The following is an 18,140-nucleotide window of genomic DNA, read 5'->3' as shown; positions in this document are numbered from 1 at the left end:
CAGCAGGGAGAAGGGAGGTGAGGGTGCAGCACAGGCTGACTGACAGTGTTTACTTGCCCCTCTGACAGAGTGTGAGGAGGGCCGGGACGGCTGGCTGCCCAGTCCCCTCACCAAGGGAAATGTACCATTAAGATAAGAGCTATCAATATCCCACAGGACCAGGGGATGGGAAGAGAGGTTGATGAATATAAATACCTGTCATTTAAGGTGGATGTTTTCAGGGAGGGATGACAGCATGGGGTTAGTATGGGGAGGAGGTGCAGAGAGGGCTCGGCCACCTGCTCAGTTTTCTGTAGTTTGGTGAGGTGGTCTCCAGGAAAATGCATGAAGAATGTTAACACCAAGTTTGGTCCAAGTGATCAATCTGTCTGCCCCGTCACTGTCGGGCATCCTCAGCAGGCCTTGCCTTGTTTTTTATATGTGGACACCCTCTCAGTGCTGACTGTTTAAATCTACTGAGCTCAGCTTTAAAGTTCCAATAGCATTGCCTGTAGACCTAAAAGAAAACAGTGTGACTTATCAGTGGGGTTGAAGCAAATACTCAGATTAAATGAGTATCTTGTACAGATAATTTACTTATACGAATACGAGTAAAATGTGTCAGTCAGTGCTCATGATGAAGGAAATGTTTAATCTCTTTTGATCAAAAGTGACCTGAAGCTTAATCATGAGGCTTTTCTGTGAACAGTTCTCTAATAACTAATAAATCATAACAACTTCTGTTCAACCCATACACACTTCAGGCTTGAAATTACAATTTACAATTTAAACCCCACCCAGTTACAATTTAAACCCCTCCCACTCCTAATTTAAACTCCGCCATCCTGAGTACAGATACAGATAATTATGTTGGTTAAGCACCTACAGATACAGATCATGGTGTACTCGCTCATCCCTACTCATCAGATAAACAATGCTTTGATGTGCCTTGTCTCCTTTTATCAGTTATGTAATTACATTATAAAGCTTTGATCAAGGTGTCTGATTGATTCTATTTCAGCACTCCATAAATGCACACGTCCATACAGAATGTGATGATAAATGAAAATTGTAGGTGTGAAAATATTTAATATTTATAAGTTTCTCATGTTTCGCAGGAGTGAGGAGCTGCATAACTTCCTGATAAGTGTGAAGCAGCAGTGCTGCTACCTGACGGAGATGATTCAGGACGTCGTCAGCCGGTTTCCCCGCCAAACATCTCAGGTACATGTCGTCTGTCTGTAGTGGTGCAGCCTGCAATCGTACAGTCGGCATGCAACAAACTTGATGTCGTACCAAAGGTTATTAGATCCATGTCGCACAGTGTAGTTTGCACTAACCTTATAAGATTGCTAAAATCTCACAGTCTGTAGGAGGCTTAAATCGTGGTCTCTGTCTCTTTGGTCCTCCATGTAGCTGGTCTTCTCACTGGACCCGAAGAAGGAGGCTCAGGCCGTCTGCAACCAGCTGGTGGTCCAGACTACAGACCTGCAGAAGGAAGTCACCTGCCTCCACAGTCTGCTGTGTCAGGTCAACACACACACACACACACACACGTACATTGCTGAGCTGATACTTACGCAGTGTTTCTTCATTTTAAAGCAGACACCCATCGTCTTGTTTGACTTAATAAATCCCTAAAATTATTGTTAAAAGAAAAATCCACATCATAAATGTTAGTATTTTAAGGCAATGCAATGAAATATTAACCCACACTAGTATGACACTTTAAATCTATATTTGTTTATTTTGAAAACGTTGTAACACAGACACGGACTGCGGCAGGGTATTTTGTAGCTGAACACAGGGTTCCTGTGCAGTATGGAATTTGATTGTAGTCATTTCCAGGTCTGGATAAGTATGGAAAAATACTTGTGTTTCCAGACTCATATTCTCTTACAAGCAAAGTTTTTTTCATGGCATTTAAAGCAGGCAGCCGGTGCAGCCAAAATGTTTACCACTGTGTGAAAGAGTCGAGGTCAGAGCGAGCTTGATGTCGTCTTAAGCGTGCAAGAAGTATGACGTGGGACTGAACACGCGCTCACACAGGGCTGCCTCTACAGCCTGCAAAATAACTTTGACCCCAAGTGTCTGATAAGTGTTCCAAATCTGGACATCTGCACCCAAATTAGTTTGAAGGAAAATGCAGCAATATCTCTGAGTGCATTTTTACTTATCATCACAAATAACCAAATATAACTTTTTTAGGCTCTTATTTATAAAAGACACTAAAAAAATATGGGGGAAACAATAACATATGATTATTTATTCTTTATGATGTTAATTGATTTGTATTAGCTGCAGCACCTAGAATTATTTGGCAACATAAGAACACAGGTGAGCTGCTGCTAAATGATAAGTGTCGCTTCTGGGAGAATCTCTCCATATTGAGTTAATTCACTATCTCTACTTTAAGCAGCCAGAGCCAGAGGCAGGCAGGGTTTATAAATAGAGCGCCTGTCAATAAGGGTGCTCTGATCGATCAGCCCCAATCCTCATCGGCCAGGATTTGTAGTAAATAGTTTGAAGGCCGATCAGAGGAGCTGCTCAGATGACACAAAATAAGCGAGACAATACCTCTACATGCCACTAAAATAGCTTCACAGGTCTGGCCTTTCTGACAAACTGTAGCTTTTTATACTTTATACTGTTATTTTTAAGGATAGCCCCTTGAGATGTGCCATCTCATTTTCGAGGGGGTTCAAGCTCACACTTAACATTTGCTGTTACACACATGGTTTACTGCGACATGACGTTCAGCTCACCTGCCTGTCTCGAGTGCAGAAACACCGTCCATCTCATTTTTTTATGTTGGTAACAGAGATGGGCATGAGTATTCAGGTTCTCATTTGGATTAGTATTTGTTCAACATATAGAGTCCTCGCCACCGCCCCTCCCACATGCAAATGTGACTTTTTTAAAATTCATATCTGTTTAAAATGGGTAAATTCTTATTTAATTGTAGAGCGGTGTGCAGTCAGCATATTGCTTCGCTCAGTGCCTCATCATGAGACTACTGCTGCCTGAGTGTGACTTTGACAAAAAGTATCCATGAATGTATAATTTATTTTCCTCCTCGCGACTATTACAAACAACGATGTGTAGGTAGGCACACTCGGACTGCCACTCGGGACCGTGCGCATACCTGTGCAACATCACATGACGGCGCACGTCCAGGCGCCAAACAGAGGAGCAAGAGACAATAAAAAATCCATCTCATCTTATCTGAGTTCTGTTGTATGTTTGTGCTCCATAGATTTAATTTCAAACTACAACTTTTTAGTAAGTTAAAGATGCGTTGCTGCTAACGACAGCTTGAAGTGGCGATGAGGTCTTAAGGTTTTTTTGGAAGGTCTTAAAAAAGTCTTAAAAAAGTATTGAAATTAACCTCAGGATTCCTGCATATACCCTGGGTAGGTTTAAGAGACAAATTGAAGCACAGTTCTTCATCAAATGAATTTCAGACTGCACTTGTTTTTTGTTATTGGCCAGTATATATCCCTATTGTTACTCTAGATTTTATTTATTTGCTTATTTTATGCGTACTTGAGTACTCTATAATAATGCGAGTTCTCGAATATGGAAGATACTTTAAATGCCCTTACCTAGTAGGTAACTTGTATCTGTGTTCTACTTGTTAACTGTCATCAAATGATTTTAAAAGCGATGTTAGAATCACAACATTGATTTAGGCACTAGATGTCAAATGTTATACAGCCCCCTTGTGCAGGAACGATTTTAATGTCATGGAGTATGGGAAGCATTTTATTAAATGTAATTCGACCTCTACATCTGTGTACAAATTTGTGTTTAAAGCACACAAAAAAAAACCCCTTATGAACCTCAGCACTGCTGCTGGAAAAATCCCTGAAGAAAAGAGAGTAGTCAGAATGTAACAGACATGTTAAACAGATGGATTTCAAAACCATGAATATACAATATAAACATCTTAATATTTGTGCTCAGATGTCAAATATAGTTTAAAAAAATACACTGAGAGGTCTGGAAATCTGAGTCTGGAAAAGTGTAGAATTCTAAATAGAAACTGTGTAGGAACCCTGTAACAATAATGTTTGTAATCAATAGTAAAACATTGAACAGTAAATGTACCTGAAAATTAGATATAAATAGTAACTAGAACTGAAAATACAAAATTAGTGATTTTGAAATAAGAAATAAAATGTGAACATAGATAAAAATACAGCTTAAAAAATACTCAACTGTCATGTTTGTATCCGTCAACATAGACACTGAAACTGATTCATCTGTGATATAGTATTTTATTCTGCTGATAATATCATTCATGTTCAAATGTATTCATATTTCATACGAGTCGATCTGAATTCCTTTGTTCCGCTGTTATTCTGAGATCCTTCCTTTTACCACTGAGGATTAAAGCAACATGAACAGAACATAGTGTGTGTGTTAGATGGTGGTGAATATGAATTCTGGCGAGCTCCAACAGGTATGTGCGGGAGTGCTTGCATGTGTGCACCTGACTCTGTGTGTGTGAGCGTGTGTGTGTGTGTTTGCATTTGTATTCCAAGAGGAGAGAGTCGTTCCTGACAGGGCAGAATCCTCACAGCCCATAAGTCAGCACCGCTGTGACATCGACCTGTCAGCACACAGACGATGAGGCGGAGGGATGAGAGGGGGCTGATGGGAAGGCGAGGGTGGGGGGCGGAGGGAAGCGAGGAGAGGGCGCAGGTTTGGCGGGGTGAGGGAGTTTAAAAGGGGAGAAATGGAGAGGCGGGGGTACGGGGTGAGTAAAGGAGGTGGGTTAGCAGCAGATGGAGGTGTGTGAGTGTGTTGATAGTGTAGCTGGATATTTGTGTGTGTGTTGATAGTGTTGGTTGGGGTGGGGGTTCCTCAGTCGTGTCAGACAAGAATCCGACGGCCAATGAAGTCCATTTGGACCCACTGGCTCTCAGCCCGGGGTCCATAAACACACACACAATATAACCTTATCTTTGGAGGGTTGTCTCCTGAAACACACACACTTGAATTACATCACTGCATCTGCTGGAGCTCTCGCTGCACAAACTGTGACACACACTGAGGTGGATTTTGGTTCTGATTTGAAAACAAATCCCGTTTTTCTCTCTTTCTCACTAAAGAAAAACAAGTTAAAGAGCAACATCCAGAGCAGAACCAATACTGTGAATGGAGAAAGTGCTCGTTACAGCCATCTAGTGTTGACTTTGATAAATGTGTGATACAGTAACCAGCTGTGAGCTTTCATAAAGTCAAGTAAAATGCAATTTATCAGTGACCAACAGGAAATTCCACATTAACCAGCCTCCAGCAGAGCTTATGGTGATCATAGAAAGGTAGCAAAGATAAAGATAGAGCATGACTGGAGTCCAAGTGTGATTTAAAGCTGCACTGATCAGTATTTGTATATGACATTAAATTGGGGTGTGCCATATCATCTCGTTCATGATAATACTGGTTTTAATATGATGTGAAAAATATCGTGATACTCGCAATATTTCTACTTGTTGACATATTGACGTCATACTGTTACCCACAGCAACAAGCATGGCCGAAAGTGAAATTATTCCAGACTCTGTGGTGGATCCAAAAAGAGGAGCAGCGTCAGTAGTGTGGAATAAACTGTGGCGTCAAGAATGTTTTACTTCTCAGACTCTTTTAGTGACTTACCGCTCAGAGGGAACTCATTCAGCGGCTCCTCTGGCAGCAGCACAGCGTCGGTGTCGTCAAGTGATTTTGTCATAAACCTTTGGTGATGTAAACCTACGTGAATAATCTCCATATATGTGAATGTTTGATAGTTGTGGTATCATAACAGCCTGTCACAGGTTACAGCCTGATGATTAGAGGAGAAATGGCAGAGCATAAAGGTCCAGGTGGAAAAAACAACGCAATCATTTAGGATTTTACTAAAAGAAGGAAATCACCTGTTGATTTATACATATAGATCCCAGGGGACATTTTTTTTAGATCATTTTTCTTTAGTTTTTACTGAATATTTGAAGCAATCTGTAAAACTATGTCACTTATTTTTTCCAGTTCTATTTTCTTAAATTAATAATATTTCTTTAGCTAATTTGTCATATCATCAAGAATATCATTATTGCAAAAATACCCTGAAATGCTGCTGCTGAGGGGGAAAAAAAACAAAAACTAATGAGTTCTGCTGAGATAACGACCCGCAAAAACCTCTATATTTAGAGAGGGGACACAAAATGATACAAAGAGCACACCCACACAAAAATGGAAAGTTTGTTGTCCCCCACCTGCCGTCAGCTACTGACATACACATACACACATTGATTCTAATTCTGTGGAAAACACTGTGTCATCAGAAGATTCAGAGAAATCTCTGTATGTAAGGAGCAAGGCTGAAAACCAATGTTAAATGCCTTGACCTTTGACCCCTCAGGTGGCACAACTTCAAAACCAACATGATTGTATACAGGATATTACTACTTACTATAGCTACTTGCAATGCTCTGTTCTGTAACGTTGTAAAAAGCTGCTGGTTGACAGGAAGTGACCACCATGAGACGGCGTATCATCTCTAGTCAACAACTCTCTGTACTTCTGATCTGTAACGTTGACAGGAAGTGACCACCATGAGACGGCGTATCATCTCTAGTCAACAACTCTCTGTACTTCTGGTCTGTAAAGTTTACAGAGTAGGGACCCAAAACTTGTAGGCCACCAGGATGCCCCAGTAGCCTGTGATTAGTGGATGCCTGTGGTGACACAGAGTCAATAATCCACTTCTTCACCGATGACTAAGATCTTCACTGTGCTCCAAACAGCCCACAGTTTGCAGTTGAATAGCAAAGTTTCAGTGAAGCTTCAGCAATGGTGAGACATGGAAGTATTTTATTTAACTGTTTGTGAGGAGCATACTAAACACACGGATCAACAACAGAGAAGTTTAAATTTAAAAGATATTTTCTTTTGATTTGGCATCTATGCTGCATTCATGTCCCGTGGGAATAACGCCTTCCCAGCATTAACTACAAGAATATCCTTTTTGATGATGTCAGAATTCAGGAAGTTGTTCCCGAGTCACATTTACTGGAAGAAAGCTGAACTCGTTTTATCTTCAAACTTTCTCACATGACTTGGATTCAGTGTGACACTGTGTCACCCTCTGACTTGAGAGTTTGTGAACAGCATTATTCCTCCGTGACTTGACCGTGACCGAGAGACCCGACTCTCCGCTTGGCTGATGAATCCTTGAGGATTTGGCACAGGAAGTTTTGGTGACTCAGGTTTGCGAGTCACGCTGTGGTGGTGCGATGGGACCAGACATGCCCTCACCCTCTGTTTGATTCCCGCCCAGTACTGACTGAGCTGATATTTTCCACCCAGTGGAGGTTTAACTGGCCTGAAACTGTCTGACCAGTAAACTGCTATAATCCAGACTGGATTAGGTCAAAATTACCCGTCTACTTCCTGCACGAGGTCACATTGTTTTGACCACAGGATTCAATGTGTGTTTCTCATGTGACCTCTCCTTCTCCCTCAGATGGAAGAGGCCGGAGATTGCTGTCAGCTTCCTCAACCTGGTTCCCACGGCAACCGGAGGATGCGGTCCCTGACCGGACTCACAGTGAGCACACTCGGAGCCACCTTCGTCTTCCTCCTTTACAAAGCGGCCAGTGGGAAGGGTTACCTGCAGAGATGGTTGTGTTAATCATTAGTTAATGAGCTCGTGATAATAATTTGTTTTTGATAACAGTAGGTGATAAACTGGATCACTGAGGGACTGAGATGTCTCAGGAAAAGGTTTGACAGGACAGCGTTGTTATTTTGCAGCTGTAACACTTGATTTCCACTTTGCTCTGTCTTGTCTTTGAGTTACGTTCTGAATTCTTTGTTTTAAGGGTTTGAGTGAAAATTAAAGTTTCGTTTGAGGAACAATTTCTTGCACATTCAAATTTAAGATTTAAATCAGAATGTTTTCTTTTTTCAGTGCCTCCAAAAACAAAGTGACCATGTTTCTAAAATGTAAATTATGATCCTAGATATATAACGGTTTTAAATATATGATATAATATAATAATAATAATATATCTCGGGGTCTTATTCACAAGTGAGGGTAGAATGGAGCATGAAATGGATCAGCAGTTTGGTGCAGCGTCTGCAATGATGCAGGTGCTGGGCTGGACTGTTGTGGTGAAGAGGGAGCTGAGCCAGAAGGCAAAGCTTTGGATTTACTGGTCCATCTTCGTCCCAACCCTCACCTATGGTCATGAGCTCTGGGTAGTGACAGAGAGAATGAGATCCTGGAAACAAGCAGCCGAAATGAGTTTCCTCTGTAGCATGTCTGGGCTCAGCCTTAGAGATAGGGGGAGGAGCTCGGACATCTGGAGGGAGCTCAGAGTAGAGCCGCTGCTCCGTCGCATCAAAAGGGGTCAGTTGAGGTGGTTCAGGCATTTGACTAGGATGCCTCGTGGGTGCCTCCCGTTAGAGGTGTTCGGGCACGTTCCACTGGTAGGAGGCCCCGGGGCAGACCCAGAACACACTGGAGGGAATATATATCTCATCTGGCCTGGGAACGCCTCGGGGTCCTCCAGGAGGAGCTGGAAAGTGTTGCTGGGGAGAGGGACGTCTGGGGTGCTTTGCTTGGCCTGCTGCCCCTGCGACCCAGCCAAGGATAAGAGGATGAGAATGGATGGACAAATATATAATATGATAATTTTCAGGGCTCTTTTGGTAAAGAGGCTAATTGACTTTTTTCTCACAGTGTGATGAGAACATTGATATCAACCTCATGTCTGTGCGTCGAGTACAAAGTAGGGGAACGATTAGGGGCCGAAGACATGCTGCATCTTTAACCGCCTGGAAAAACACGAGGTCAGGCGCTGGGTGCTACTCTTGTGCCTTTTTTGTGCCAGCTTTCAAGAGCGTGGCGGCAGGTTGTGTCTGAGGTTGCTAAGCAACCTTAACAAGCATCATATAGCCTATTTACTTGCAGAGCTGATCTTCTCCCAGGAGCCGTTTGTGTGTCCGCCTGCTGTCTGTGGGACAAATGTAACAAACTCTGTATAAAGAAGTGAAATTAATCGTTGAAAATATGTATTTAACAGCCAAATCTGATTCAACTGACATAATTCGGAGTCGAGTAAAGCTGTTTAATTAACAGGTGCTTTTTGAACTTTAGATACAGCCAGGCTAGTTGTTTCCTCCTGCTTCCGGTCTTTATGCTATCCTAAGCTAATTGTCTTTGGACTCCAGCTGAATACTAAACCCACAGAGATGAGAGTGATATCAGTCTTCTCATCTAACCCTCAGAAAGAAAGCCAATAAGCGTATTTCCAAAATTGTTCCCTCAGAAAGAAAGCCAATAAGCGTATTTCCAAAATTGTTGAACTGATTTTTTTTTTTTTTTTTTCAATTCAAATTTATAAATGTGAATGCTCTAACACGAACATGTGACATGTACGTTTACATGCACAGTTAAGTTGAGCTACAATAATAGCTTGACTAGGCCATTTCAACCTGGTCTCTATGAGAGAAGAAGGAAAGTTAAGGCGGCGAAAGTCCGATTAGGGTGGGTGGGAGGGATGGTGGATGAATCCAGTGAAGAGCGACTTTCACCCAGGAGAGCGGTGTTTGCTTCCCGTAAGTTTATAGAGCCAAACCCTGTTTGTTTGTTTTTTTGTTGTTGTTTTTCCTAAACCCAACCACCTGAGTTTTATGTTGAAGGTAAAGAGTCAATTTGCGGTTTTATGCCAACGTAGAACTTTTATTTTGAAAGAGACTGTATGCAAACTGTTCAATTCCTGTGAAAACAGAAGTGTATTTTGAAAACAGACAATGCATGTAACAGACTGAAGTTGACACGGCATCCCAGAACATCAACAACCAGCACAGTCAGGGTACCTTGGACGTCATGTGTGGACATTGAAAGTCCATGAGCAAACGTAGACATGTGACGAGGTCGCAGTGAGAATGTGTTGGCCATCTAACTGGACGACTGTCCTTGTGCCAGTATACAAGCACGGGAGGGGAATCCATTTATTGACCCAAGTATGTGCGACTCCTCTACGATAGGTGGAGATATGCCCCCTTTCAGCTTGTTAGTATTGGACCTTTTTCCTGTTGACCTATTACGTCACAGACCAAACAATGGACAAACAAGTTAGCTACGGTTAGCTAGCTGCTAACTGGTACCATGGTGGACAACTTTACAGCTCTGTACATTTCGTACATGCTGTACACCTTACTTTTTCCTCCCTTCTTCTCTTACACATTTAATGCTATTGGACTTGAGGGTCTAAGCCCGGGGTGGAAACTGTGGAGCATGCTCAGAGCGCCTCCGCCAGTTTGGGTCTGATTGACTGTATACATGCAGGAGTCACATGATCTGGGTGTGTTAGTCCCACTGAGAGAAATTCGATTTAGTACGATTTCAGTCACACTAACACAATAAATTGATTTTCTCTAAAACCATGTAAACATACTGACCCTTAGGATCATAATTACTTGAGCTCCCTCCCAACGTGTTTAAATTCAGTTCCTAAACATTTTGAAGCTCAGAAACCTGAACTGTTGAGGAGTCTTGATTTTGAGTCATAGCTCAGTCCTTTAAGTGAATTTATCTCAGATGACTTCCTGTCATTCATCCTTCATTAAACTTCTTCCACAAACTTCACTCCAGGTACATCAGAGTCAGTCTCAACAGGCCATGACCTGACCTCACACTGCTGATGTTAGACCGTCTCTCTCCTCATGAAACAGGTAGTGAAATACAGTGACCGGACTTAATGCGATTTGGGGTGACAGTGAACAAATTACTCCAATTAAATTGGATTTCTATTCCGGACTTTTTACAACTACCGCCGCTGCAACAACAAAGTCATGTTGGATAGAGAGAGCGCTCCAAAGCTCCTTGTTGTTTTATGGGTTTTCTTCCACGGGGATCATGGGAGGAAAAATCCAATTTGCCCATTAATCTCATCTGGTCAGGGTCTCCTGGACCTCCAGATCCACCCGGGCCAGATCAAAGATGGAGGAAATACCGTGTGACAGTGGTACAGATTTTCCTGAGACTTCAAAAAGGCTGTAATAGATAATCCAATTGAAATGGACACGTCACCTTTAGGTGCTGCTTTGGGAGAACCAGTGCGTAATTTTCCCTGTCCGATTTTTTTTCTTTAACCATCATTCCTGAGTTATTAGTTGGACTGAGAGATGGTTTGTATAAGGCTGTAAAATAACAATGCGTCATGCTGTGGGGATCAGAAATATTTGGCACCTGTGCGGCAGTCGGGTACGGCAGTGGACTTTCTTTGAGTAGCTAAAGTAAAAGTTTTTTCTTTATATGAAGAGAAATAAGACCAATGAATGCCCACAAACTGCATTTAGGTCATTGTCTGATGTGTGTGGATAGCTTTATGTTTCATTTTTCACCAGTTCACTAAGAAAATTTCATTTTTTAGCTCCCGAGGTCCTGAAAGCTTAAAAGTCTTGTGCGCAAAATATGGATCCTGTCCACACGAGTCACTGTTTTCATGCTCACTGGATAATTTGTGCGCAAAAGTCATTTTTCTGGAGCTCTGGGGCTCCAAACCCCGATCTATCTCCATTATCTGCCCCACTTTGTCCCCTGAAACCGAATCTAAGCGGATTTGTGCGCCTTTCTGGTGACTGACAGTGGCTGAGCGCGCTGGATGATCTCTCCCCCTCCGCCGGCTCCTGCCCTGAACGCGTCGGTGCAGTTTGAGTGAAGAGCCCATCAGCTTGGACCGCATCTCAGAGCAGCAGCGGAGCTCCGGTCTGGACGCGGGCCAAGCCTGTCTGGTGTCAAACCAGCCTGAACAGATACTCTCAGACATCTCATTTCTTCACCTCATTCCTGAGACGGGACTCTGCCCACCCCTTGTGTAAAGCAATTTAAACCTGATAGCACATCATCTCCACTGAAAATATTTGCTGGACTATTAGACAGCCGCGCTTTGACTTTTTTCCCTCAGAAGCCTTTGCCACCGGAGCCGGGCATGGCTTTTACGCGCAGACCTCCTCCGACTGTCCTGTGATGATATAGTTTTAATCCAAGCTTGATTTGGAGATTAAACAAGTTCTCTAATGTTCTCTATTTTTCTTTTGTCCGTGGAAATGCTCCGTCCAGATCCATAAAGGACCGAAGTTTGGTTAATATGAACTTATTGCCAAGTGGAATATGTTTTTATTTTTCTGTGGCAATCTGCTGGCTGATGGCCGAGGTCGATGCGTCCTGGTGGTAAGTACTGTGCACTCTCTTTACATTCTCATTTAAATGCATTTGTAAAAGCCCCACGCGCTGAATGCATGACCTTCCTATTAACATGTTTTAATGCTATGCGTAAAATGCGCGCCAATGCTGTTTAAATGAATCTGTCGGCAGTAAAATATAATTAATGTGACATCGCCCTGGCATTGTGTCCATCTGTTCTATTAAATATATTTGTCTTAATTACCTTAAACTGTTTCATAACAACTCTTTTCATTTTGTCAATTAGAAATTTCCCACAGACTGAGTGGCTAAAATAGTTTGCATAACTTCTTTTTTTAAATACTGAAGTTAAGGACTGAATATTTGGACAGATAAGTTTACAGGAGAAAGCCATCTGATATAATTTAATTTCTCTTTATTTGCTGTCTTTCGCTTTCTGTTTCCAAATTCCAAACTTCACACTGGCTGTGATACAGAGAGGCTGTTTGGACAGATTTCTCACTCTTTTCTCTTTTCTCTTGCTGCTCTGGACTTTATTTAATCACTGAGGGAAATCCCTGCAGCCTGCAAATTCCCTGCCTGTCTTTCATCACCTTGTTCTGCAGGTACATGGGAGTGTGGACTTGTTAGGAGTGATTTCAACACAAGTTTCTCAAGAAGACACTTTTTTTGCCTTGTTATCCATTATCTTTTTCTGTCGGCGTGTCCAGCCAACACACAGAGCTTTAATGTCTCTTCTTTACTGGAGGTGCGGACGTGTGGAGTTATTTGTATGCTTGTTGAAAGAACAGGTTCCACATTTTCTTTAATTTTTTTTATCTTTGAGATCATGGAGAGAATTTAGTGTCCAAATTTTGTGCACAAACATTTGGACAGGCAGAGGGATTAAAAAAAAACCTAGTGCACAATTCTTTTCTCCTCCTTGATAAATGATTAAAAGGTTTTCCTAGATGTTCACAAACGTTGTGCTTTCTGTTCCTCCACCCTGCAGGTACATGGGCTCCCTGGGCTCCCAGGTGATGTGCGACAACATCCCTGGTCTGGTGAACAAACAGCGCCAGCTGTGCCGCCAGCACCCCAAAGTGATGCAGGCCATCGGGGCCGGGATGAAGGACTGGATCTCAGAGTGCCAGCACCAGTTCCGCAACCACCGCTGGAACTGCAACACCACGGCCAGAGACCACAACCTGTTCGGACGCCTGTTGCTACGCAGTGAGTGGAGCCAATGTTAGAACCAGGAGGGGACACATGTTTTACTTTAGCCAAAAACAAAGTCAGTTTAAAACATTTCTGTAATCAAGAGGACCTGAAATCAAACCTGTATGTCCAGCAAGCTGCCTGCTGACGTGTCCTTGAGCAAGTCATTGAGCTTTAGTAGGACAAGCAAAAGAAATACCTTTAAAAGGTTTGTGGTTTTGAGGGATAAGGAAATAAGGAATCATAGTTTAGGTACTTCATCATATCTTACACCTGCCTGACTTTGTCTCCATGAATCAGATGAAAGTTAAGGCTGTTATCACTTATTGTCTCTCTTTGGTCATACTGGCAGAAAATTCTCATCAGGATTCCCATGGGTCCTTAAAATCCTTGAAAGAATGTGAATTCAAGGGGGGAAAAACAATGTCCTTTTAATAGACATAAACAGATAAGGCAAATTGAAAGTGCTTGGATTTATGTATTTTGTGCAAAAATAGAAATTAGTTATTTTTATGTATTAATTTTTGCTTAACAGTAGTAAATTGACTCAGTTTATCTGCTGTCTGTGAATTTCTATAAAGCACTCTAGTTTTCATGATTAAAATTCACAGTATTACAGCATTAATTAACCCTGATCGGCGCCTCAAACTATGCTGTGTTGGGTCCTGGAATTTGGGGAACTTTGGCTTGGAAAGTCCTTGAATTTGATGTTTATGACAGTGTGGAAACCCTGCTCATGCTCACAGCTTAATCTCTAGATGAACAATAATTAAAATTTGATCAGATGTGAAATGTGCAGGGTTTTGTTGTAAGAAACACTGACAGTCATTTGACTCAGTGTCATGAGCAGAACTAATTAAATTATGATTTTAGATACTTTAGTGAATGTATATCAGTAGAATTTTAGCTGTATCATATTTGTTTGCAGTAAATAATATAAGATGCAGTGATGAGGTACAGAAAGTCCTAACTCATGATATGACGACCTGTCAGGAGCCTTTACCTCTGCCTGACTAAGAATAGAAACTCAGTGACTGGTCTGTGTGCAACAGTATCTGCTGGCTTGTGTTTCCAGGTCATTGTTTGCTGCCGGCACCTTCTGGAACTGAATCCCTGCACGATCACGCCTCTTACAGCACACTGATCTGTTTACAGTGACCAACATGTCGCTTTAACTTGCTGACACATCTAAACAATTGGTTGGTATTCAGAGTGTTGATTTACTGCGACTCCGAGGCTTTCTGGGAAACTGATAGTTCCCTCGCAGATAGGTTTTTTTTCTTTTCCACAGAGGTTGGATCACATTCCACACCTCGTCTCACTTTACAATTGTACATTTATCACGTCAGTGCAGCCGACTGGTTTCTCTGTGCGTCTGTGTTTGAGAGGTGAACATGCTGCTCAGTACTTTGTTAGTGTAGTTTAGTAATGATGTGACTTCTGGTGTGCAGATTTAGTGCTGAAGGGATTTGAATTGATTAAAGCTGCACATGGTAACTTTTATAAAAAAATAACTTGTTGTCATATTTACTGAAACTGTCACTATATTCACACAGCGGTGCATGAGATAAAGCTGTCAACCATGGCTCATGAGTTGTGGTCAAACTGTCGAGCTAGGCAGCACTGATCAAATATAAATCAAGATTCTGTTACTGTGTTTCCAATGTCTCACCTCACATGTTTTCAGTTTACTGTTTAGTTGTTAAGTAAGAAACTTAAGCCCTGTTTCCACCGAGCAGAACGGTTCAGTTCAGTTCAGTTCAGTTCAGTATGTATTTTTCTGTTTCACAGTGAAAAGTTGTGGATGGTACCAACAGAAGCGTTCCTTAGCGTCCCCATGTTTGGTCCCCCCCCCCATGTTTGGTCCCCCCTCTGTTGGGGTACCTAGCACACAGATCTGGTACTAAAAGGTGGAGCAGTCTGATTGGTCAGTAGAGGACGGTCACTCTGGTTTTATGTAACATCTGTTCCTACATCAGGTAACTAGAACTATAAAATGAAAGGATGTTTTGCCGACTCGAAAAACGTTTACTTGTAGTGTTACTCAATGCATAAGTTGATGACGTGAATCCATCAGCACACCTTAAATTTCACTGTGACAACTTTGACCACTCCATTAGTTTTTATTGTCTCTCTAGGATGACAGACACTTTTAGTAGTGAGTGGATCTTCAAGTGTTTAAAAATATATATTAATTTCGACGGGGTTATGTGAAGGTCATATATTCTAATCCTCACTTGGAGGGAAAAAAAGCGTCATGGGGAGTGCCACCAGTTGGTCCAGGAGCTTCTCCTCCATGATGGATGTTGCTGCTGTCTATCGTCAGGCCGTATAGCTCTGGGTATCCAGCAACCACTACCACCAGTTTCTCCTCCATTGTTTACCAACTGTAAACTTGTTGTCGTGACCACCACAGAAGGCCCGCCTCTCAAATCATCTCATTAGACAATGGGAAAAAAGATGATGAAAAAAGAGATGGCATGAGACGTTTTCCACTCTGAGTTGAAGTTTTTCAACTTGAGGAGTTCAGAGCGCTCCGGCAAAAACGGCAGGCGTCTAGAGCGCAGAAACACGAGGCGTGTCGCAATGCAAAAACAGCAAGCGAAAAGCTTCATTCTCTTCTTCACGTCATTCAAACAATCACACAAAGCCACCTCCAGCTGCTAACGATAACCATCTCAGAAAATATCACGGTTTCACAGTATCACGGTATTACAGAATTGTCAGTATTTCAGATAAATAAATGTACACTGTATGATCACCGTCAATTTTAATATCACAGTATCTTAAAATTGGTATACCATTGCAATCCTGAATGGCATTGAATTCATTAAAAAAAGAGCCTTGATGGGTATTAAAACATCTTAAATCAATCTTTTAAAAGTTTTGAAAATGCTTAGACATAGGAAGTAGGATTTTATTTTTTCCTGACTTTGTATTGTAAAATCTTAAATGCCTCTTGCATTAATGTCACCAAAAAGTTCGGTTTTATGTTGCAGCTAATGTTTAGGCAAACTTCATGTTGGTTCATATTATTAGCTGTAGGACCCTGGATCAGTTGCAGGTTTATAGAAGTCATTATTTCAGTATCAGAGGTATCAGTAACTAATTTTAAAAAGTTTATATTTGTATCAGTTTGATTCACATTTATTATCACCATGTTTATGTTAGATCCACTTCAGCTACTGTCTCAGTTAGTTAATTTCTCTCCACTCAGCTCGTTCACATGACAAATGGTACAAATTTTGACTCTTTCCAAATAGAAGTAATCCCACCTCTCTGAAGATCTGCCGGCTCGTTAGCTCTGTTTATCCTCTCTCATCATTTGGAGAAGAAGAGACTTGATTTACTGAGTCAGGAGAAGACACAGTCACATATTTTTTGGAGGGGTGGGGGTGTTGTAGAAAATAAATGTTATGAATAGTGTGACAGGCAGTAACGAGTCAGCAGCATCAGGGATTGAAATGATTAACGAGTATTAAGCAGCCCGCCTGTGACAGATGTGAGCTCTGGACAGAAGCATCCTGTCAAATTAGACGTGTCACTGCGTCTCAGCAGCGAGAAGCAGCCCGCATCTTCTGCGAGGACGTGTTAGAACAAGTCCTAATCTTTTTTTATTGCCAGAGGAGGATCATCAGGAACCGGCGGCCTGATGTTCCTCTCCCATGCCCTGAGATTTAACCCCACCAGGCGGATCCTTCGACTTAGTCCGTTTCATGTCGGGGGCCTCTAATCAGCCGTGTGGTATTTGGACCTCCCAGCCGGGCCCCAGCCGTGTCACACAGCATTATCTCGGCACATCGAGGGCCCCGTCAGAAGCTCCTTATTGTCAATGTCAGCGGGCTAATTTCAAACAATTACACAGGAGTTTTTATTCTCTGGTGTCGTGTTCTCTCAGCGTTCTCCTCATTAACCTCGTTAGACACGCTCAACTTAGTTGCCGGACTGGGACACACACACACAAATACACACACACACACACAGATCACTGTATGTGTGTGTGCAGTAGTTTTTAAACACTAGTGCAGATACAACACCTGAGTTTAGAGACCAATAATTAAACTTCATTCTTTTGATGCCATACTTAGAGAAACATGTTTTTCTTTTGAGGTTGTCATGATGCCAGAATTTTAAACTTACATCTTTTGATACCACAGCGAAAAGCAAAAGCAGTCCTCGGCACACAAAACAGAATAATTCTTATTTTTTCATAAAAAGCTGCACACAGTGGTGATACAGAAAAAGTCCCTGAACACACGTCTCCAGTCTCGTGCTGGGTTCGTTGGAAAGAACACTGCAACAGCAACAGGTTGAGGACCAGTTAATTTCCCTCCATGTTGTTTCATCTGTGCAGCTCTTTTTTTATATATATATCTATAGCTTTGGTACTTTGAATATGCTCAATGCGTCACGGCTTGTTCCACGTACGACTATGTCACAAATTTCGAGTATAATTCAAGGTCTAAGGTTCAGATTATTGTCATTCAAACATGTTAAAAACACAAGGGAACGCAATTTGTTCGTAGCTACTAACAAAATCTACTCCTGCTCCCGACCACTTGTACTGCTTGTGTAAATTTAGTAAAGCACATAAATATTGCTTGTCACTATTGGAAATTACAATTTTAACTCGTATTGCGCTCTGTTATGTACACAATACACAGATGCCTTTGAAACACGTAATAATCTAAACATGACAAAATATTAAAAATATAACACATTTAGTTAAATTAGTTGGCAACTAGCAGGTTTAAGATCCAGA

The 18,140-nt window shown here is 41.8% G+C and overlaps 2 protein-coding genes across 2 annotated transcripts in view; both read left to right on the top strand.

Annotated features, from left to right (window-relative positions):
- Positions 1–7,843, top strand: part of asz1 (ankyrin repeat, SAM and basic leucine zipper domain containing 1) — a 40,468-nt gene extending 32,625 nt beyond the window's left edge. The window contains exons 11-13 of the mRNA XM_050072973.1: positions 1,098–1,203; positions 1,396–1,509; positions 7,490–7,843. Coding sequence (XP_049928930.1) covers positions 1,098–1,203; positions 1,396–1,509; positions 7,490–7,657 — 388 coding nt within the window. The 3' untranslated portion in view covers positions 7,658–7,843. The remainder of the gene's footprint in view (positions 1–1,097; positions 1,204–1,395; positions 1,510–7,489) is intronic.
- A 3,883-nt stretch (positions 7,844–11,726) lies between these two features.
- The window catches only part of wnt2 (wingless-type MMTV integration site family member 2), a 13,405-nt gene continuing 6,991 nt past the window's right edge, over positions 11,727–18,140 (top strand). Inside the window, exons 1-2 of the mRNA XM_050072151.1 lie at positions 11,727–12,208; positions 13,173–13,393. Coding sequence (XP_049928108.1) covers positions 12,126–12,208; positions 13,173–13,393 — 304 coding nt within the window. The 5' untranslated portion in view covers positions 11,727–12,125. The remainder of the gene's footprint in view (positions 12,209–13,172; positions 13,394–18,140) is intronic.

Source organism: Epinephelus moara, chromosome 20 (assembly GCF_006386435.1).
Source record: "Epinephelus moara isolate mb chromosome 20, YSFRI_EMoa_1.0, whole genome shotgun sequence".
In the NCBI taxonomy this organism is placed as follows: Eukaryota; Metazoa; Chordata; class Actinopteri; order Perciformes; family Serranidae; genus Epinephelus; species Epinephelus moara.
The sequence above is the reverse complement of the archived record's forward strand: the minus strand, read 5'-3'. Positions and strand labels throughout refer to the sequence as shown.